Below are 23,180 nucleotides of genomic sequence, written 5' to 3' on the forward strand. Positions count from 1 at the left end.
CTTCACCCCAAGTCAGCTTCAATGAGATAGGAATGGGAGGCACAAAGCAGAGCAGACAGGACATTGAGGAGCCTCAGGCCTTGTGATGTCCAGCCCAGAAAGTTCTGAGACTGGAGGTCCTAGTGATCTCAAGACCAGGTATCTCATGTCCCACCCCAGCCACTGCACTGGACCAAACACTGGCTCCACCCTCACATCCTGACTCGCCTCCTCTGGTAGTCACACCTCAGAGATAGCGGGCCTCCTACTAGGTGCTCTGCCCTGAATGAGAGGCCTGTTACAGACCAGGGGCAGGCCGACCTAGATAAGGCACTCCACTCCTTTGAGCCCCACCCAGATGCCAGGCTGGGCTGCCTCTGTGAGGGCTGGAAGGAGTAAGTGAGGACAGGGAGGGCCCACCTGGGTCAGCTTCAGCTTGTTCTCCCAGGAGTTGATGCGTTGCTCAAAGGGTTTCTTGTAGGGCGAGAAGGACATACTCTGGGTCATGACAATATGGTCGTCCAGCAGCTGTGAGGCCTCATCCGGGCTCTTGAGGATATAGGTCTCTGTCTCCTTGTATGGCAGCACATTGAACAGGATGGTTGACCACTCCTTCTCCATCTTGTCCAGTGCCTGGTGTGGGGAGTAAGCCAAGGCTGGGTCCTGCCCGGGAGGGAGCTGGCCCACATGCTGCACTGGACAGGGAAGAGCAGGCTCTGCCCAGCCATGACCTTGGCCATCTGGCAAGTACTCTCCATTGGGCTGGTCACCAAATCCCCAGGGGGACCTTGTCTGAATTCAAGGTCAGCTGGTACTCACATAGGTGCTGCACATGCACAGCATATACACCTATGCTAGGAGGCAACTAAGGTGCTGATTAGAAGCTCTGGCCCCAGTTCTAGCCTTTACTGACTCTGTCACCCCAGACAGTTGCTGAACCTATCAAAGCCTTAATTTACTCATCTGTTAAATGAGGGTAATACTATCAGCTCCTTCCTGGGTCAAGAAGTATTTGAGAGGAGTGACTAAGTAATAATAGGGATGGTGAACACTGCGCCAAGCACTTTACATACATGATTAACCTATTGAATAGAAGATACCTCAAACCTCTGAACCTGGTGAGTGACCCCAGGGATGGGGCCCAGTAGTGTCATTCTTGCATGCCCTGGGGCAGGACCTGGGTGGGGCCAGGTGGGCCTCGTGGTGGCCACCCACCTGCTCAATGGCATACTCCTTGCCAGCCACCTCAGCCACCTTGCTGATGCTCTCGATATGGTCCTGCAGGTTCATCTCGAGGCAGCGCGCGAAGGTCAGATTGGCCTTGGGCCGGACATTAATGTTGATCTCATTGGACAGCACCTCCCAGTGCCGGTTCCGCATTCCAGGGTTGCGTAGCCCCTGGATCAGCGGGATGTATGGCTTGAATTCCTCGATGCGGGCTCTGATGTCTAAGGCCACGTCCTGACAGGCTGCCAGGCAGGACAGACAGGTGTGAGAGGCAGCCAGCACAGGCAGGGAAAGAGGGGACAGGCTGGCTTGGCTGCCTACCTGGTATGTCCTTGAACTGCTTCACACACTTGTGCATGGTCTTAAAGGACTCGATGACATTCTTCTCCAGCTGCTCAGCATCAATGGCTGACAGGGGGTCATTCATCCAGCTCTCAGACCAGCGCAGCCAGTCGGAGGCTGTGGTCCAGAGGTCCAGGTAGGGCTGGAACTCCTTCACCATCCTGGTGAGCTTGTCGTACTGCAGGGGCACATGAACCAAAGCTGTCTTGGGGTGCTTCCCGGTCTCTTTCCACACTGTCCCTTCTTGGGATAGGTCCTTGCCCCTTCCTTGTTCCTGGCCACTGTCCCTGATCCTGTCCCCATGAGCCCTGGCCTGGCCTCCCTTCTTCCTGCCGCCTATAGGCTCTGGGCTCTGAGTGGCTCAGCAAGGCCTCCTGCCTGATTCCAGCCAATGTCCTTGCACCGAAGGCCAGGGCCAGGTTACTTCTCTGCAGCCTGCTCAGTCCTACCCGCCAAGTGTCAGGGCTTTGCCACCCAGGAGCTGGGTTCAGATATGGCCACAAATGCCATGCGCTCTTCCTCAAGCCCTAGGGTTTAGGAGACAGCATGCCCTCAGGAGGCCTACATTGGTGATGGGCAAGCCGAAGATGCGCTCTCGGTTATTATACAGCATCGCCAGCTGCTGGCAATCCTTCAGCTGCTTCTTGACCCGCCGCACCTCATTGGCGATCTCGTGTGCTCGTGCAATCTCCACATGGGTGGAGAAGCCAGCTACCACCAGCTGTGGGCCAAAGAGCAAGGGGTCAGAGGCCTCTGGGACCCCAACCATGTCCATGTATCCCCACACACACCCAGGGGCCCGAGGTCTCCAGGCATCAATGCCTCCCAGTTCTGAGGGTGCTTTCTTCTCCCTGAGTAAGCAGGTTCCTGGCCCATCACAAGCAGTCTGACACAATCAAGGTGAAGGAGACCTAGTTCCCTGAACAGTGTTCATTGTTTTGCCCACTGAGGCTTGGAGGACACAACAGAGGAATTTGGCCTCTTTGCAGCCTTGAATTTTCTGGAGCTTGCTGGCCGAGCATCCCTCCAGCCATTTGTTCTTTCACCTGCCAGTTCACCCACCATGCACGCAGGAGGCCAGGCCTGGCCCTGAAGTGCATGCCTGGGGTGAGGAGTAAGGTACAGCAGAGCCCTGAATCAGCCCCACCTGCAGCCCCTCCAGCTTCTCCTGGAAGTTGTTCTGATCCATGATCTGGATTTTGTGGAACTTTTCCTCATCTTCTATGTGCTGCTGCCGTACCATCTCTATCTGTCCAAGGATCTTAGAAGGCCAATTGCTAGCAGCCCACCTGGAGAGGACAAGGGTGGGCACTGGGGGAAAGGTCACAGCTGAAATCTTGGGTGCCCAGGCCAGGCAGGGGCATCCAGGGTAAAGGGGGTGATGGGGGAATCCAGGTAGCAGCTGAGCCAGCCAGGGCCGAGCAACCAGGAAGTGCAAGTGAGCTGGAGGCAGCCACTGCCACCATCAGGGTCAGGGTGTGGGCCTACCTGGCAAGACAGGCAGTGCCTACCCTGCAACTGTGGTCTGGGAACTGTGGTGGGCACCCAGAGAGATGCAGGTCCAAGATGCCCAGGGCAGTGATGGGGCAAGAGGGAGAACAGTGTCGGGAACAAGAGAGGTGATGCTGGGCTCCCCCTTCACTTTCCAGGGTCTTGAGGGGCCTCACCTCCCATGAGGCAAAGCAGCAACCTCTAGTCTGCATTTTGTTAGTGACCAACCAGGGCCAGCTTCCTTCATATCGGACCAACGACCTTGGCCTGGCTGAAGTGGGGGGGGGGGGGCTCTAGAATTCAGGGCTTCTGCCTGCATCTGGCCTAGGACTGCTGACCCTGGGGGAGGGCCACACTGAGTACCAGGCTGCCCTGTAAAGTGGGTGCCTTGGGGCTCTTGGCAGAGCTCCAGGAAACAGTGCCAACTTCTTCCAGGCCCTGACATCCTGAAGGCACCTCCAGTCTGTGAGACAGGGAGGGCAAGGGGTTCTGGGTAAGGCCAGAGAACCAACCTGGGTAAGGTTCTTGGTAAGGCCATCCCAACCTAAGGCTATTTCCCATAAGGCTCTTGAGCTGAGTAGGGACAAATGCTTCTCCCTAAGGACTGACCACCAGACTGGCTTTGCCATGTCTCAGCACTCCCAAGGATCCCAAAAGGCCTCCCACAATCAAGGGGATCCCAGACCTGTGTGAACACGTGTGGGTCAGGCTGACAATAATATAGAGAATGGAGACAGGGTGAATGGGCAGCAGGGTCCCTGGGCCAAGAGGGTCAAATGATTTCCTGCTGCACTATTGGCCACCTGGCCCTGGCTCATGTGGAGCCATGGTCTCAGACATCATGGCTGGCGTTTCTGGTGTGACCACACAGCCTGTGGCTACAGGGATATTTGAGAGCCATGTGTCTTAGCACCTCTTTTCTCATCCTCTGGGATGGGGACTAAGTTCCCACTCACTTGTCATTGAAGTCCTCTGTACTGAGATTGTAAAGGAATTCATCCATGACCTTGTAGTCATTCATGACCTTCACAATCCGCTCCTGCACGGATAGGTGGTAATGAGAATTGCATGTGCGGGACCCCAAAGTGGTCGAGCACTAAGGAAAGGCTGCTGTCTTCCAGAGAGGGGAGGATGGGGGCTGAGGAGGAGGTGCAGGGTGCATGGTCAGCATGCGGCTCAGGGCTCCAAAGGCCATGGCCACCACACCTCCCACTCCCAGCCCCTATCCCATACATTCCACCCTCCTGGCCTCCCAGATAGCATGACTTCGTACCTCCACCATGCACCCTACCGCAGAACCTCCCAAACCCCTATCCTCTATGTCTACCTCACCTCCGGCCTCAGGCTCCTCGTCTCCCAGCTCCCAGCCCCCCTTATGCCCACCTCACCTCTAGCCCCACCAGCTTCTCGGGGATGCCCTTCATCCACTCGCGAAGCTCAGCCAGCTCCTCAATGCTGTTGGGTTTCTCATAGATCTTGCGGCTGATGCTGCGAAACTCCTCACAGATCTGGCGGTAGGCAGAGAGAGGGCAATAGGCATGATGGCCTTTCCTGGGGCTGCTACTCCTACTTGGATCCCAGTGTCTCCTGACAGGGAACTGCTCCCACTCCTCCATATCCTGCAGCTAACTCGCTGGGGAGCTGAAGCCTCCCTAGACTCCTGTGCCCAGCCAACATACGCATGGGACTTCTGAGGCCACTTGCACACCCTCAGCTCCATGGAATGGCCCATCTTTTGGAGAGGTTCCCAGGTCTTCCCAAGTCTAGGAAAAGAGGTAGCAGTCCCCATTTCCTGGGACCTTCCATATGGGACAGCAACTCGCAGGCAGACTGCGGGTCAAGGCAGGGTGACTTCCAGATCCTTCCATTGGCCTGGGCATCTGCAGACACTCCTCACCTGCCTAGGGACACCTTATTCATGGAAGCTCATCATGAATGTGAGAGTGAATGTGCTGTCGCAGTCAAAACACCCATTGGGGCCAGGTGGCTGGGCACTTACATCGTCCACTTCCTTGTGAAGGTTCTTGGCCAGGATGTCCAGCATGGAAGTGGCCAGGGCTTTGCATTTCTTGGACAGGCTCTGCTTGACATTGTCAATGTTGATGTAAAAGGGCCCAATGATGACACTGCTGGGCAGTGAGCTGTCCAGGATCTCTTTTTCCCGTAGGTGGGTGAGCACCACCTCCCGAACTTCCTCAGCAGATGGGCAATGCATCTGGTAGGCCCTGTGGACAGTGGGCGTACACGAAGGGCAGAAGGTGGTAAGTGACTGGGAGTCACACCGACACACAGATACCCTCAGATGTATGCACGCACTTGAGGAAGGTGGCGATATCATTGTTATTCAGCTCCAAATACTTTTGGTATTCCCTGGCATAAGCCTGCAGTGGGATCATGGCCTTGCGCACAGCGTTGGTGATGATGGCCCGCAGTTCTTCCACCAGTGGTTCGTGGAGCCCCACAGACTCCAGCAGGGGGTCGCCGCTGATAAAGATGTCCTCCATCACCAGCTGCAGAGCCAAAGGCAGGGGCAGAAAGCTGGATGAGCCATGGGGCAGGCAGGCAGAGGGGTTGGAGATGGGATCTGAAGCCAGAGTGGGCAGCACTGTGGCCAATCACAGACAGCATGGTGGGGGTCAGAGAGAGGGCTTGGTGTGGCATCTCTGAGAAATGCTGTGGACTAATTAATATAGGGCTCCAAGCCCCATGAGCTAAGAAGGGGCAGCGTCTTCCTCTGTTGGGCCTGACTCAGTCCAGTGTCCAGGAAAGGAGCAGGCAAAGCCATCAGGTCACTGGGGGCTCTGGCTAACCAGCAAGGGAGACAAGAGGGGCGTGGAGCTCCAGAAGATCTTGGGCCAGGAGGAGTGAGATGTACACAGACATGGTGACGAGTGGGGACTTCTGACAAGGGGTCCTGAGTGTGGAGGTCAGTCTGAGTCCACATCTTAGCTGAAGAGAGGGGCCAGGAGCTGGGTGGGTTCAAGAGAGTGGAATCTGGCCCAGAACAGCTGTGGCAGTGGTGGGTGAATGAGCTGCGGGTAGAGTTGCAGGTCTGACACACTGTCACTTTGTGCCCTTATGCTAGATTTCTCAACTCTCATGACAAAATGGGGATGCTAATGGTTCCCAGGGCAGCTTCTGGTGAGGATTAAGTGAGCTATTCTAGAATTGAAGGTCTGAGCACACTGCTGGGAGCCCCGAAATAAAGTTGAACTGCTCTAATACAGTGAGTCTGTGGCTCGGGTAGCCACTAGCAGCCAGGCCAGTAGGTGCCCTGGGCCTCAAACCTCGGTCATACCTTCTCCAGCTGGGGCACCGCATGCGTGGCCAAGATGCCCTTGTCAAAGAGGTTGAGCAGAGATGTCTCGAAATGCTCTAGTGGTGTGCTGTAGTGCACTCCCGAGCCATCCAGCACCAGGTCCACGATAAACAGGGGGTTCTTCCGGGGCCTGTGGAGTAACAGTTGGGCTGACCATGAGCAGGGGCCTGAGGAGGCCCTGTGTGCAGCAGATCCAGCCCTCTGCCCTTCCTGCCAGCACCATGGCTCTTGAGTTTCTGTGAGAATTGCCTCCTCCCTCCTTCCAGAAACTTCTAAGTTACCAGAAAAATGCAGACCAGCCAAAGATTACTCCATTTCTGCCACTTGCCCAGGGGTCCACGGGGAGTAGGGAAAGGGAGGACCCCCATGCAGTCCTGAGGTCATCAGGACAGGTTAGCCAGACCCTGGGCATTTGCAACACCTACGCTCTCCCTGGGAGGTCACCATCCTTGGCTTCAGATACCTACTACAAGCCAACAACCCTCTGGCTTAGATCCCTTAGATGCCTGGCCTCCCTGCTGCACTCTGGATTGCCATCCACCACCCATCTGGACCTTTATCTTTTTTTTTTTTTTTAAGATTTTTATTTATTTACTCATGAGAGACAGAGAGAGAGAGAGAGAGAGAGAGAGAGAGAGAGGCAGAGACACAGGAAGAGGGAGGAGAAGCAGGCTCCATGCTGGGAACCCGACATGGGACTCAATCCCTGGTCTCCAGGATCACACCCTGGGCCAACGGCGGCGCTAAACCGCTGCCCCCATCTGGACCTTTAATGGGCATCTCAAACATTCTGTGTCCCCTGACTCCCGCCAGCATCCCTCAGGGCTCGGTGCTAGCGACGGACCACGGGAGTCAGCTCGTCTTCCCCCTGCCCCACACTGAACATCTTCCCACAGCCAGGTCCATAGCACTGCCACCCAGGCATGGCCCCAAACCTGCCCCACTCCTCCCAAGTCCCAGTCACATCATCCCTTGCCTAGACAATGGCAGGAGTCTTGAGCATTTTTGAGTCAGATGAGAACTCCCCTCCGATGGCTGCTGACCACACTTAGAATAAACCCAGCCCCTGACGGTGACCCCAGGAGGCTCTGCAATCTGGCCGGTCCCTGCAACCCCTCCCACATCTTGCCCAGCCCTCTGCACTCCAGCCATAGCTGCCAGCCTTTCCTGCCCTGATTGCCCCCAAGGTCTTTCTCCCCTCCTAGCCTCTGCACATACTGGTCTCTCCACCCGGTGCCCCTCCTTCACATCTCCTCAGCCACTTCCCCCTCAGGCTCAGTCTCAGTCTCACATCTTGACTCAGATGACCCTGCCTGCCCCCCCAGAAGAGTCCCCTGCCCCACCCAGAGATGTGCAAGCCTGAGCTGGTGGGACATTCCCTGCCACCAGGGCCATCTGGGACCTGGCAGTGCTGGGCACCCTGGTCCTGGCTGTCCTGCTCCCTCCACTCTGTGCCGGCCCAGCTACTGGGGCATAGCAAGGAGTAATGGTGGTGTCACCCGGCACCTGCACTCAGCCAGCCCCCACCTGTAGGGGCTGTTTATCAAGTCCTCGACCCAGACCATGTCATCAGGGCAGTCCAGTACATTGCAGCAAGCGTCACTGATGAACTGCGAGAAGCTGGCCAGCGAGTCCTGCACCAGGAATCGCAGTGTGTCCTGCAGCATGTACTTGAGCAACTCCATCAGCTTGCGCAGCTTTGACATGAGGTACACCTCCCAGTTGGTCTCATAGAGGTTGTACCAGCCCTTGCTCATGTCACGCAGGCTGCTCCGCATGGCCACCTTGAGAGTGCTGATCCAGCTGTCCTTTAGGAACATCTGTACCTAGAGTAGCCACAGGTAGCATCAGGCATCGCCCTCCCCCAGGAACCTGCTCCACACAGGCTCCCCACAGGCATCACACTCGGGGACTGTAGGCACCAGGGTGTCGGGGCAGCCTCAGGATCCAGATGACCAGGGAAGGATCTCCCCCCACCCCAACTTACTGCCCAGCCCTACCAACCAATACCCTCCTGTAACCCTGGAGACCAGGGCTCCTCTGGGGGAAGGAGGGTTGGGAGCAGCAGAAGCAGGACTTTCTCTCCAGCTAAGGGAGAGACAGAGAGACAGAATGGAGCAGGGTCACCTGGTGATGGTCCCCCACAAGGTTGCACCCTTCCTTCACACCCCAATCCTTAGTGGGTATGTGCAGTTCCTGCTCTCTATCGCACACAGGGGGTCTGCTTCAGAGGCCACCGGGGTTGGATGGCAAGTGACTGGAAAGGGAGCCTGCCCTAGGTCTCCTCTCCTCTCTGAGATGAGCCATCACCCTGGGTACCCTCAGCCTCCCACAAGGTCTAGGTTTTAAGGAGAACAGAGGCTCCTGGCCTCAACATTGGCCAGTCAGCTCCAAGGCTCCAGCCTGCGTGGGGCCCTTCAAGCCCCAGATGTCCACACACCTGTGAGAAGGTCTGGGACTGAATCTGCTCGAACTCTTCCAGGCGGCTGTACTTGGAGAGGTTTGAGTGGAACAGGGACATGGCAGTCACCTTGTTGCACTCAGCGCGCACCTTGCTGAGGGCCGTGATGACTTCTGGCCGTGTAAGCAGGGACACAAAGGTGAAGTCCTCCTTCTGCTCCTGGAAGGGGTACTTGGGGACGCTCACCAGCCCTGCAGGGGTGGGGGTGGAGGGCCAGTGTCAGATTGGCCTGGGACACACCAGGGGTTAGGATGGATCTGCAGGGTGGTGATGGAGGGATACAAGTCCCATCTTGTATCCTAAAGAGACACCCACATCCTCAGAACCTCTCTCTTCCCACGGCCTGCCAGAGTGGTCCTGCAGCTTCTCAGTGAGCTGCCCACTCTGGGGTGAGTAAATGGATCCCCTCCAGGCCCCTCTGGGTCACTGACCCATTTGAAGTGGATGAGAACCACAGACCCTTGCCCCCTTCACTCCTGCCCACTCTGCACATAACCCAGCACCAAGCAAGGGAGATGTGCGCATCAGGACCTCAGAGCGCCCGCTGTCCACGCCCCACTCCAACTTCCTAGACACTTCCCACACGTGGCAGCTGGATCCAGGAAACGAAATTCATAGGCATCAGGGAAGTCAGAGCAAGAACTTGTGGGAACTGGTGTCCTACTCTGAGACTCAGTCTGTCACAGGTCAGAAGGGGCTGCAGCAAAACCACCTGCTCCTGCTGCTGGAGGTAAGGTGGGCTACATGTCCCTCAGACCATCAGAGCCCTTCCACCCACTTCTGAACAGTTGCTATCCTAATATACACATTACCTGCTTCCTTCTGTGCTACTCAAGACTACTGGGGTGTGTTTGTTTATGAGAGAGGGGTATGGAGAGGGGGGAGAGGGAGAAAGAGAATTTTAAGCAGGCTCCATGCCCAGCACAGACCTGAATGTGGGGCTGGATCTCACCACCCTGGGATTATGACCTGAGCTGAGATCAAGAGTCAGATGCTAGGGATCCCTGGGTGGCGCAGCGGTTTGGCGCCTGCCTTTGGCCTAGGGTGTGATCCTGGAGACCCGGGATCGAATCCCACATCGGGCTCCCGGTGCATGGAGCCTGCTTCTCCCTCTGCCTGTGTCTCTGCCTCTCTCTCTCTCTCTCTCTCTCTCTCTCTGTGACTATCATAAAAAAAAAAAAAAAAGAGTCAGATGCTTAACCAGCGGTACTACTCAGGTACCCCAAGACTACTGGTTTTTAAAAGAGCTTTCATGGACCCATGAAAGCTCTGGCTGGGTGGGTGGGCTGGGACCCATGAAAGCTCTGGCTGGGTGGGCTCTGGCTGGGTGGGTGGCCATCGGCTCCCCTTTGTCCAGCTTCCCTCACCTTGCCTGGACACCTTCTCCTCCTCCTTCTTAGGCAGGGTCACGTAGGAGAACGTGTCAGGCTTGGAGGACACAATCTGGTCAAAGTTGATTTTGTTCATACTGCGCTCATAGTCCAGGTTTACCTCTTTGGAGAGACTGTTGAGGTGCTCCAGAACCCTGCCAATGGGAAAGGGGGACAGGGGAGTCAGGGGGCTCCACACACCGCATCACACCCATGCTCTGGGATCGACCTCTGGGCATGTGTTTGGGGCTTCCTCTCCTGATTCATGGGCACACCTCCTACCCAGCCCCCAGCCACTAACCTCCATCATCCTTGTCCCTTGCCTCTTTTGTGTCACATCCCCCTCCTGCCATCATGCCAGTCCAAGACTGCCTATTTTGCTTCTCAATTCTCAGTGTCATCCCAACAAGGCACCTCCCAGCCTGGTCCCCTCACTTCCACTCCTGCCCATTCCAATCTGCTCCTCACAAAACTCAAATCTGAGTACATCCTTCTCTTGCTAAAAGTCCATCCTAGACCCCCACATCCTAGGATAAAGCCAAACCTCTTCTTGGACCCTAGAGGACCAAGAGGTCCTCTGGCTGGCCCTGGCCCCTCCCTGTTCTCCTCTCTGGTCACTTTCTTGTCCCCTACCCCTTCCCACACATGGCACCCCTCACCGCTACCCCAGCTCCAGCCAGGCAGCCCCTCTGGGTTCCTGGAGGTACTCTGAGCTCTTTGCATCCACCGCCCCTCTGGTGGCCACAGTCTGGTTGATCCAGCCACTATTTCAGCCCCACCCACCCAGACTCCTCCCATGCGGTTTCTATCCCAGACATGCTTTGCCATCCTGGATGAGGGCAGCCTCATTTGTGCCCCCAAGTTCTTTCTCTGTCTCAACAATCCAGACCCCTTGAGGGAATTTTTTCCTTCATTCACTGTTGTTCCCCCAGACAGAACCCTCTTCTCTTCACTGCTGCACCCTGTGCCTGTCACAAGAGGGAGACTTGCCACACAGCTGCTTGCCTGCCTGACATCCACTTCCTCCTAATTATACCTTACTGTCATTCTAGGACTCTCTCCTTTCTCACTTCACTTAGGAGAAGTTGACATTTCTCAGCTTTGAGGTCATCTCACCTGTCTGTCTAAGCAGGTCGTGGTGGAGTTTGACCTGACTACTAATTGGCTTAAGAGTGGGAACATGATCCAGTTATAATCAACAACTGATACAGAGCTATAAAATCAAGCCCCCTTGTCCAATCTTCTTCAGGACAAATTCTGAGGGGGGTTAGCTCATGCTCCAGTGTTCCCTGTGAGATCAGAGGCTGTACTTCTCCTAAAACCACATCTCTGCTCAGCTGCTTCCTCCATTATATCTTGCCACCTTCACTCCCTTAGAGATGGACTTAATCAATAAATCAATTATACAAGAATCCCCCAAACAGGCTTGGCTTCAAGAGAATCCAATCTACGGCAGAGCTCACTAGACTCTGGGCTTTGTGCTTCTAAAACTGTTGCTGCCATTCACCTGGAGATGAAGCCAGCACACACTGGAGACAGAGCCCTGATGCACTGAGCCTGGCACATTTTGCATCCAATTTCCAGTTATAGGTAAAGCAGTGCATTTTCCCTGTCATCTAAGCCAATCTGAGTCCATCATATTTGTTATAAAGAGCCAAAAATAGGGACCCCTGAGTGGCGCCTGCCTTTGGCCCAGGGCACGATCCGGGATCGAATCCCATGTTGGGCTCCCGGTGCATGGAGCCTGCTTCTCCCTCTGCCTATGTCTCTGCCTCTCTCTCTCTCTCTGTGTGTGACTATCATAAATAAATAAAAATTTTAAAAAAAAGAGCCAAAAATATTCTCAATGATATAAAACTCAAGAAATGGAATTCTGGACAACCAAGGTAATGGTGGCTACATCAATGTGGATCTTTCCACACGCTCTCAAAAGACAGAGGAAAGAGAAAAAAAGAAAAGCTGGGACAAATAACACTACCAAAACCCATGCTGTTAGTATACCCAAAATAAATAAAATGCCCAAACTTCATGTTATCTTTTTTTTTAGTTTTTTAAAAGAATTTATTTATTTATTCATGAGAGAGAGAGAGAGAGGCACAGACACAGGCAGAGGGAGAAACAGGCTCCATGCAGGAAGCCTGACATGGGACTCGATCCTGGGTCTCTAGGATCATGCCCTGGGCTGAAGGCAGCACTAAACTGCTGAGCCACCAGGGTTACCCAACATTATCTTTTTTTTTTTTTTTAAGATTTTATTTATTTATTCATAAGAGACAGTGGGAGAGAGAGAGGGAGAGATATAGGCAAAGGGAGAAGCAGGCTCCATGCAGAGAGCCCAATGCGGGACTTGACCTCAAGACCCCAGGGTCACACCCCGGGGTTGAAGGCAGGTGCTAAACTACTGAGCCACCCAGGGATCTCCCACATTATCTTTAAGTAGAAAAATAATCATCAGTTCCCAATAAGCTACAGCTCCCCCTCCTGCTGCCAGCCTGCATGGAGAAGGAGAGGAGTCTGAGGAAAACTGTGCATGCAGAAGAGGGGAGCCATGGTAGCTCAAGCGTGGTCTACAGTTTTGCCAGAAAGAGAGAGAGTCCACTCTAACTGCAAAAACACTGACTGTGAGTCCTGGAGAATCAGAGCACTTAAGGCAAGGAAGGAACTTGCATGCATTCATTCAACGTAGCATTCTTTGAAAGGTATTATGAAATATGAGGGGGAAGGTAAAAGAAAAGGAGGACTTTGGAGATTAAAGGGTGATGGAAAAGGAAGCAAAAGTGAAAAATTCAGAGTCCTGAAAAATAAGCGAAAACAATGGGAAGGACAACCCCAACACACACACAGCCATCCATATTGAAAAAGAAAAAAAAAAAACCTGGTTTGCTATTCTAACAGAAGAGGGCGCCCGTGAACTAGGAATCTTGTAAATCATCCCAAATCCAAGAATGCAATAGGTGAAAGTAGATGCCCCTAACATAATGCTACTGAAAGAGCACCCACCTTACTGATGAAAATTCTTGTCCATCCCTCAAAGAAAAAAAACAAAGACAAAGCAGAAAACTACCTCAGCACTTCAAACTGAACTAAATATCTTCAAACAAGTGGTTGTTCATATGAAAAACACCTTGAATCAGAATTTCACAACTAAAACAGAAATGGGCAAAGAGCAGGAAGAAATAGAAAGCTATTTCACTGAATTCAGAGGGGAAAAAATGGAAGAAACAAAATTATCTCTGGAGGGAAGGGAAAATTAGGAAATTAGGAGGTGCCTAAGTAAGAATAGAGTCAAATAAAAAATATAATGACATACACTGAAGACCAGAATATAACCAAGAAAATGAAAATGAGGGGGAAAAAAGAACTAAAAAGAGATAGAAAATGGTTAAATTAGAAATAGGTAAAGAAGCAAGATAGATGATAGATGATATAGATGATAGATGGATAGATAAATAGAGATGAGGTAATCTGATAAAGAAAAATAGGATAATGGAACAGAACTAATATTTAAAACTAAAATCCGGATCCCTGGGTGGCACAGCGGTTTGGCGCCTGCCTTTGGCCCAGGGCGCGATCCTAGAGACCCGGGATCGAGTCCCACGTCGGGCTCCTGGTGCATGGAGCCTGCTTCTCCCTCTGCCTGTGTCTCTCCCTGTATCTATCTCTCTCTCTCTCACTGTGACTATCATAAATAAAATTAAAAAAATTAAAAAATAAAAATAAAAAATAAAAATAAATAAATAAAACTAAAATCCAAGAGAAATTTCCAGAAATAAAGAATGTCTGAACCTGTGTATTTAAAAGGCCTGTTTTGTACTTAGGAAAACTGACCCAGAATGATCAACTCTGAGATATACTCTAGTAAAATTATTAGACTTCAAAGATTAAAAAAAAACAACAAACCCCTGAGGCCTCCAAGCCAAAAATCAGACAACTTACAAAGAAAGGGGAGTTAGACTGGCATCAGACCTCTCAAAATCAACATTCAAAGCAAGGCAACAAAAGAGCAACATTTAAAAAGAACCAATAAATGAATGAATGAATGAATGAGTAAATAAATCCAAAAACCCAAGCAATGACAGCATGAAACAAGAATTTTATATTGAATCAAGTTGTCCATCAGCTTTTAAACATGCAAGAACTCCAAACTATATCCTTGAGCCCTTTATGAGGAATCTACTAGAAGAGGAACTTCATACAACCAAGATATTAATGGGGTCTAGGATACACTAGACCCTGGCACCCTGGCCTATTGAATATTTTAAGCTGAAGTAATTTGACAAACAGCCTTCTCCTGAAGCAAGTCGTAAGATCCTCATGTGAAAAGTGACCTCCTTATAACCAGAGGAAAGGGCATCCTTAGCTCCAAGATGGAATGACACCAAGAGGAATCCTAATGAGAGGTCTCGTTAAGTTTTCCTCAGTTTACCACTCTTAGCTCATATCTTTTTGTCTTGCCACAATTTCCACAGCCTTCCACTCTTCATCAAACCTAGCATAGGTTTAACCTGTTCAGGTCTTCATTTCCTTATGAAGGGAAGGAAGGAAACATAAATTTGTAAACTGTTCTCTTGCTAATCTGTGTTACAGAGCCCCAGCCAAGAACCTAGAAGGGTATAAAGAAAGAGGACTGTTCTTTTGTCCCCTGCAAGATGATAGGAAGAACTTTGGGAAAAAAAGTCTGATATACTTAATCAACTTAATTGTATATTTAAGACTAAAAAAAGATGGGGTGCCTGGTTAGTTCAGTCAGTGGAGTGTATAACTCTTGATCTTGGGGTTGTGAGTTTGAGCACCATGTTGGGCATAGAGCATACAGTCAGTCAATCACTAAAATTTATTTTTAAAAATAGAAACAAAGCAAAGATAGAGATGAAAGTGGAAGAATATTATGTTAAAATAGTAAGGAGGAAAAAAGCAACTAAAAACGGAAGGAGAGGGGCGCCTGGGTGGCTTAGCCAGTTGAGCCTCTGACTCTTGGTTTCTGCTCAGGTCATGATCTCAGGGTCCTGGGATAGAGCCCCTAACAGGTTCTGCACTCAATGGGGAGGCTGCTTCTCTCCTCTTCCGGTCCCTCTACCCCTCCCCTGCTCATGCAATCTCTCTAAAATAAATAAATAAATATATTTTTTTAAATAGGAGGAGAAAGGAATGAGGGAAGTAGAATAAAGTCAAGATTGTTACAAAGGAAATAGAAGGGAGTCAAAGGATACCATTACAAACAGACAAAGCAGATATTAACCAGTTGAATAAGAAAGCAGGGGACATGGGGCACTATAAAAGGCTTAACTACAAAAGAAACCACTAAAATAAGGTATAAATCTTCCCAAATACCAAAAGAAATTTAAAAAGTGAGGGGCACCTGGAAGGCTCAGTTAGTTGAGCATGCAACTCTTGATCTTGAGGTTATGAGTTAGAGTCCAAAGTTGGGTGCAGAGATTATTTAAAAATAAAATCTTAAAAAAAGAAATTAAAAAGTGAAAGAACAAAGAAAATACAACACATAAAGAAGGAAACACAGAACTGAGATCAAACATAGCAGTTTAACGATAAATGTGAATGGGTTTAACTCACTTATTACAAGAAAAAGATTTTTAATTTGACTCACAAAGTAAGACCTGATTATATGCTGATAATGAGACCTACCTAAAACAAACTAATTTAAAAAAGCTAAAAATAAAGGGATGAGAAAAAATGTATCAGAAAAATGGAAACAACAAAAAGTCAGGTTACAATTCTGATAATCAAACAAAGTAAAATTCTGGTCAAAAAGCATTTGACCTGATTGCGGACACATTTTAATTCTGAAAGCTGCAATTAATAATGATAAAATAACACAGTACCCTCTGTGGACAAAAGACATATAGAAGATGTAAACAACATAATCAATAAAATAGATTTTTCTGGAATACATGTATATATAAACTCTGATACCCTAACTATAGGGATGTACCTCTTCTCATGTGCAAACGGAGCATTCAGCAAAAAATTGATTATACATTAGGTCCACAGAGAAAACACCACCAAGTTCTGTAGAGTAGTAATATTATAAATAATACTCTGATCTCAATGCAATACAAGTAGAATTTATAACAACAAATTTTACTAAGTCCTTTTCATATGGAAAATTATAAAAACCTGACATTAAACAATTATTTAATGAAATCGGAAATACAAATTTTGGAACTAAAAAAATAAAATACTATATATCAGAATCTGTGGACTATTTTATTTATTTATTTATTTATTTATTTATTTATTTATTTACAAACTAGGAGTTTTTTTTTTTTTAAGATTTTATTTATTTATTCATAGACACACTGAGAGAGTCAGAGACACAGGCAGAGGGAGAAGCAGGCTCCATGCAGGGAGCCCAATGTGGGACTTGATCCCAAGTCTGCAGGATCACACCCCAGGCTGCAGGCAGCGCCAAACCGCTGCGCCACCTGGGCTGCCCCTGTGGACTATTTTTAAAGCAGGTATCAGAAGAAAGTTCATTAGTCTTAAACACATTTATCAATAAGAACATAAATAAGTGAACTAAACTCCTCTTGTGCACACACACACATATACACACTATAAACATAACAAAACATAAGCCAAAAGAAGGCACAAGAAAGGAAATAATAAAAAGTAGAAATGGGGGTGCCTGGGTGACTCAGTCAGTTAAGTGTCCGACTTCAGCTGAGATCATAATTTTAAGGTCCTTGGATTGATCCCTGTGTCAGGCTCCACACTCAGTGGGGAGTCTACTTGTCTCTCTACCTCCCCCACCTCAGTTCATATTCTCCTTCTCAAATAAATAAAATATTTTTTAAAAAGCAGAATGAATGAGGTAGATGTAGAAAACAAATTAATAAATCCAAGTGCTCATTTTAAAAAATTAACACATCAAACAAACCACTAAGTAAGTTAATACAGCAAAAAAAGAGGGGATGCCTGGGTGGCTCAGTCAGTCCAGGATCACATAGCAACCCCTGCTCATTGGGGAGCCTGCTTCTCCCTCTCCTGTTCCCCCTGCTTGTGTGTTCTCTCTCTTTCCTGTCAAATGGATAAATAAAATCTTTGAAAAAAAAAAAGGGAAGAGAGCATAACTCTATAAAATAAGAAGTTACCAAGGGAAGTCAACATTGAAACAGAAAAAAGTTTTAAATCATAAAAGACCACTTTGCAAAAGTCTATGCAAATATATTTTAAAATCTAGAAAACATGGATAATTTTTTAGAGAAACAAAGTATACGAAAATTGACCTCCAAATTGGAAATACAAAGCTTAAATAGACCAATTCTTATAGAGAATTATAGAAGAACTTCTTACACAAGTTATAGAGGAACTCTCCTACCAAAAAGCACCATGTCCAAATGGTTTCAGAAAGGAATAACCAGATAACCTCAGTACAACACAAATTGTTCCAGAGTACTGAAAATGAAGGAAAAACGTCAATATTCTTCTTATGAAGCAAATATAACTTACTTCAAACCTGATAATGACAGTATAAAAAACATTATGAACCAACATCGCTTATATTGATACAAAATTTCTAGAAATCATACTAACCAACAGAATCCAATACCACATTAAAAAAAAAAAAAAGATATGCCATAGCTAGGTTCATGGGATTTATTAAAGAAATCCAAAGTTGTTTCAATATTAGGAAATCAGTTAATATGATACACCATGTTAATGATATAGGAGACAAATCATATTATCTCCATAAGTATTTTAAAAGCCTGTGACAAATAAACGCTTAAGAAAACAGAAGTTTCAATGGATATGTTATTAAATAAAGTCCTAAAGCTAGCATTTTCTTAAGGGGAAAACTTAAGAAAGGGGAGGTACTTCCACTAACATTAGAAACAATGTAAGGATCCCTACTATCTCCACTACTATTCAATATTGTACTAGAAGTATTAGAAAATGCAATTAGGAAAGAGAAAGTGATTAGAGGAATAAGAATTGGAAAGAATAAGTAAAATTATCTCTATTTACAGGTAATGTGTACTTAGAAAGCCTTGGAGAATCAATGATAAAACGCATCAAACAATTCAGTAAGGATTGTTTATAACAGGATATAAAATTAGCATATGCAAATCAGTAGACACAATATTAGAGAAAATCCATTTATAATAGCAACAAAGAAGATAAAATACTTAATAAATATGCAAAACCTTCTGGGAAATCATAAAGCATCCCTTAAAGACAGAAAAGTAGTCTTGAACAAATGAGTAAACATTCTTTGTCCTTAGGTAGAACAGTTTAAGATCCTAAAGATGTCAGCTATACCTAAGGTAATTTAAAAATATAAGGCAATCTCATTAAAAATAAAAGTGGGGGGGGGGATCCCTGGGTGGCTCAGCAGTTTAGCGCCTGCCTTTGGCCCAGGGCGCGATCCTGGAGTCCCGGGATCGAGTCCCGCGTCGGGCTCCCTGCATGGAGCCTGCTTTTCCCTCCTCCTGTGTCTCTGCCTCTCTCTCTCTCTCTATCATAAATAAATAAAATTTAAAAAAAAATACAAAGTGGGTTTTTTCATTTTATTTATTTATTTTTTATTTTTTTTAAAGATTTATTTATTTATTCATTCAGAGAGAGCGAAGAGAGAGGCAGAGACACAGGCAGAGGGAGAAGCAGGCTCCATGCAGGAAGCCCGATGTGGGACTCGATCCTGGGTCTCCAGGATCACACCCCGGGCCGCAGGCGGCGCTAAACCGCTGTGCCACCGGGGCTGCCCTATTTATTTATTTTTTAAAGATTTTATTTATTTATTCATGAGAGACACAGAGAGAGGAAGAGGGAGAGGCAGGCTCCCCACAGAAAGCAGAGGGAAAGGCAGGCTCCCCACAGAAAGCCTGATGTGGAACTCCGTCCCAAGACCTCAGGATTATGACCTGAGCCAAAGACAGACATTCAACTACTGAGCCACCCAGGCACCCCAAAGTTTTTTTTTTTTTTAAAGAGACAGATAGCACAAGCTGTTGGAGGGGCAGAGGGTGAAGGAGAGAAAGAATCCCAAGCAGGCCTCAGTTTTAGGGCAGAGCCCGAGTAGGGGCTCAATCCCATGACCCTGAGATCATGACCTAAGCCAAAATCAAAAGTCAGATGCCCAACCAACCAAGCCACCCAGGTACCCCCAAAATACAAAATGTTTTTAAAATAGAACAAGAGGAGTTGATACAATGCTCATGGGAAAATAAGCATGCAAATTGCCATCAAAACCCTAACAATGACAACAACAAAATCTCAACATCTTTTGCAAAAATAGAAAAATCCATCCTAAAATTTCCTAAAATTCATATGGAACCTCAAGGGACCTAATTAACCAAAACAATCTTGAAAAAGAACAAAGTGGGAGGACTCACACTTCCTGGTTTCAAAACTTACTGTAAAGCTGCAGTAATCAAAACAGTGTGGTACTGGCATAAAGATACATAGACCAAAGAAAGGGAACAAAGAATCCAGAAATGAACTCTCAAATACATATAGGTCAAATGATTTTCGACAAGGGTGCCAAGATCATTCAATGGGGGAAAGAACATTCTTTTCAACATACTGTGCTAGGAAAACTGGATCTCCACATGCAGAAGAATAAAACTGGACCCTTACCTAGCCCCATATATAAAAATTAACTCAAAATGGATCAAAGATGGGGATCCCTGGGTGGCTCAGGGGTTTGGCACCTGCCTTCAGCCCAGGACGAGATCCTGGAGGCCTGGGATCGAGTCCGGTGTCAGGCTCCCTGCATGGAGCCTGCTTCTCCCTCTGCCTGTGTCTCTGCCTCTCTCTCTCTTTCTCTCTCTCTCTCTCATGAATAAATAAAATCTTTAAAAAAAATGGATCAAAGATCTAATGTGAGAGCTAAAATATAAAACTCATAGAACAGATGGGGGAAAGCTTCATGACATTGGATTTGGAAATCATATCATGGCTATGACATTAAACGTGCAGGCAACAAAAGAAAAAATAGAAAAATTAGAATTCATCAAAATGAAAAACCTTGTGTTCTAGTAACATAAAACACACTATCAACAGAATAAAAAGGCAAACCATGAGATGGGAGATAGTACCATATTCTGATGAAGGATTAATAACCAGAATATATAGACAACTCATAAAGCTCAACAACAAAAACCTAACAATTGGATTCAAATACAGGCAAAGAATTTTAATAGACATTTCTCCAAAGAAGGACCTACTAATGGCCAATAAGCACATGAAAAGATGTCAACATCACTACTAATCATTAGGGAAATGCAAATAAACACCACAATGAAATACCACTTTACATCCATTAGGATAATTATTGTAAAGGGGGAAAAAAACCCAAAGAAACGTTGGTGAGGACATGAAGAAATTAGAACCCTGGTGCCCCATCGATGGGAATATAAAACAGAACAGCTGCTAAGGCAGCTGAATAATGGCATCTCAAAAATTATAAACAGGGTTTTGCAGATGCCGCTGACACCACCTGGAGCTGCCCTGTGCCACCCTGCCAAGGTCAACTCCATGATATTCTTAGATATTGAACCCTTGGACCATGTATCCTTCAAATCATTTGCAAAGTTCCAAAGATAGTGAAAAACTGAGGACTAGAGAGAAAAGATTTGGTTATAAACGTTCCTGATTTGACACACTTATTCCAGGATTTATGTACCAGGGTGGAAGCTTCACACACCATAATGGCACTGGTGGTGAGTCCATCTAGAGGGAGAAATCTGATGATGAGAATTTCATCCTGAAGCACGAGACCTGGCTTCTTGTCCGTGGCTAATGCGGGATCCAACACAAATGTTACTGGTTTTTCATCCATACTACCAAGACTGAGTGTTTGGGTGGCAAGCATGTGGTCTTTGGCAAGGTGAAAGAGGGCATGGGTACCATGGAAAACATGGAGTGCTCTGGGTCCAGAAAAGGCAAGAGCAGCAAGAAGCTCACGATTGCCAACTGTGGACAGCTCTAATAAATTTGATGTGTGTTTTATCTTAACTACCAGACGGTTCCTTCTCCCACCTGTTGATAATAGCCTATAACCTATGCTTTCACTGCAATTCTTTGGGTTCCATGTTTTCCTTACCCCCTTCAAGTCCAGATAGATTGCAGAGGTAAGTTTATGAAATAAAAACTAAACGACAACAACAAACAGAACTACCATATGACCTATCAACTCCACTTCTGGGTATACACCCAAAAGAATAGAAAGCAGGGACACAAAGAGAGATTTGTACACCCATGTTCACAGCAGCCTAAGTGTCCATCCACAGATAAGTGGATAAACAAGATGTGGTATATGCATATAATGGAATATGAAAAGGAAAAAAATGGAAGGAAATCCCCACACCTGCTACAACATGCAAGAACCTAGAAGATGTTATGCTCTGTGAATTAAGCCAGGCACAAAAGGACAAAGCCTGTATGATTCGGGGCGGGGGAGGGGGGGATGAGAATGGGGAGTTACTGTTTCATGAGTACAGTTTCACAAAGTTCTATAGATGGACAGTAGTGATCGTTGCACAACTTTGAATGCACTTAATTCCACTGAGCTGTACACTTAAAAATGGTTAAAATAGTAAATTTTCTGTTATGTATATCTTGCCACAGTCTTGAAAAATAACTAATTAAAACAAACAAACATGCAAGAAGAGCCAGAAAAACACTGAAAGGGAAGAGCTACAAAGGGGGCTGGCCCCTACAAGACATGAAAACATTCTGTGAAACATCTATAGTTAAACTCTAGTGCAAGTGCATAAATAGACAAACAGAACAATGGAATAGAACAGAAAATCCAAACAAAGATCTGAATGCACATGAAAATTAGTGTATGATAAAGGTGGCATCTTGAACCACTGAGCAAAATATGGAGGTTTTAATAAATGCTGATGGCATTTAATAAACTATTTAATAAATGCTGGTCATTTGACAAAAGATGTAACTGGATCCATACCATACATTGTACATAAGGATGGAACAAGGATATGAAACCATGCAAGTACAGGAAAAAATCCTCAGTATGAGGAAAGGCCCTCTATGACTCAAAACCCAGATGTAATAGAAGAAATTATTAATAACATTGTTTAGATAAATATTTTAAGAGTTATATTGCAAAAATTACCATAAGCAAAGTCAAACTACAACTAATAAACCAGGAGAAAATATTTATAGCATAAATCACAAAGGAAGGACCAATATCCCTAATATATAATGAACACTTAAAATCAGAGAGAGAAAAAAAGCTCAAAAGCCTGAGGGGGAAAAATGGGCAGAAGACAATGAATAGGTGAGTCATAAAAATATATAAAACTTGCCCTTAATCATGTGAAAAGATGGAAAAAATTGCTCAGCCTCACTTATAACACTTCGGACTTACTTACCTTGCTCATATACTTATCTTCCAGACTGGCAAAAAAAATCACATAGCATGACAACACACTCTCAGCAAAGCTGTGGGGAAACGGGCACTCACACTGCTGGTAAGTATACAAAACCCTAGGGCACAACCCTAGCAGAGGGAATTTGGCAACAGCAAACCAAACTACATATGTGCTTATCTTTTCACCTAGCAATCCCATTTCTCAGCTACCCTTAAAGCTACCCCTCCATCACTAGGAATATATAAATGCACAAGGTTATTCATGGTAGCACTGTTTATGATTGCAACATACTGGAAATGACCTACATGCCTATATAGTAGGGAGCAGTCAAATAAACCACAGTACATGTGGTTCGTTCACACACTAGACAGCTATGCGGCTATGAAAAAGAAGGAAGGAAATCTCAGTGAACTTGTATGGGTTGATTTCCAGGATGTTTCCCCCCGGGGCAAAGAGAAAAAGAAAACTGAATGTGTATCAAAGTCTACTTAGTAAGGTCTTTCTTTTTAAAGAGTATGAATTAGCATTTGAACGACTTTCTGTGTATTTTAGGACTGAGCAAACAAATACACCATGAACAATGAATGGGAGTTGGTTTTCTTCTGGAGACAGAAGTAACAAATATGTGTAAG

The 23,180-nt window shown here is 47.0% G+C and overlaps 1 protein-coding gene across 1 annotated transcript in view; it reads right to left on the reverse strand.

Moving 5' to 3' along the window:
• DNAH1 (dynein axonemal heavy chain 1) overlaps positions 1–23,180 on the reverse strand; it is a 79,948-nt gene that overhangs the window by 43,412 nt on the left and 13,356 nt on the right. Inside the window, exons 9-21 of the mRNA XM_077858655.1 lie at positions 10,187–10,344; positions 8,799–9,010; positions 7,886–8,184; positions 6,338–6,488; positions 5,356–5,549; positions 5,039–5,264; positions 4,428–4,547; positions 3,996–4,078; positions 2,696–2,837; positions 2,114–2,269; positions 1,528–1,726; positions 1,195–1,448; positions 400–612 (exon numbers count right to left, since the gene is read on the reverse strand). Coding sequence (XP_077714781.1) covers positions 400–612; positions 1,195–1,448; positions 1,528–1,726; positions 2,114–2,269; positions 2,696–2,837; positions 3,996–4,078; positions 4,428–4,547; positions 5,039–5,264; positions 5,356–5,549; positions 6,338–6,488; positions 7,886–8,184; positions 8,799–9,010; positions 10,187–10,344 — 2,407 coding nt within the window. The remainder of the gene's footprint in view (positions 1–399; positions 613–1,194; positions 1,449–1,527; positions 1,727–2,113; positions 2,270–2,695; positions 2,838–3,995; positions 4,079–4,427; positions 4,548–5,038; positions 5,265–5,355; positions 5,550–6,337; positions 6,489–7,885; positions 8,185–8,798; positions 9,011–10,186; positions 10,345–23,180) is intronic.

This window comes from Canis aureus, chromosome 19, assembly GCF_053574225.1.
Source record: "Canis aureus isolate CA01 chromosome 19, VMU_Caureus_v.1.0, whole genome shotgun sequence".
In the NCBI taxonomy this organism is placed as follows: domain Eukaryota; kingdom Metazoa; phylum Chordata; class Mammalia; order Carnivora; family Canidae; genus Canis; species Canis aureus.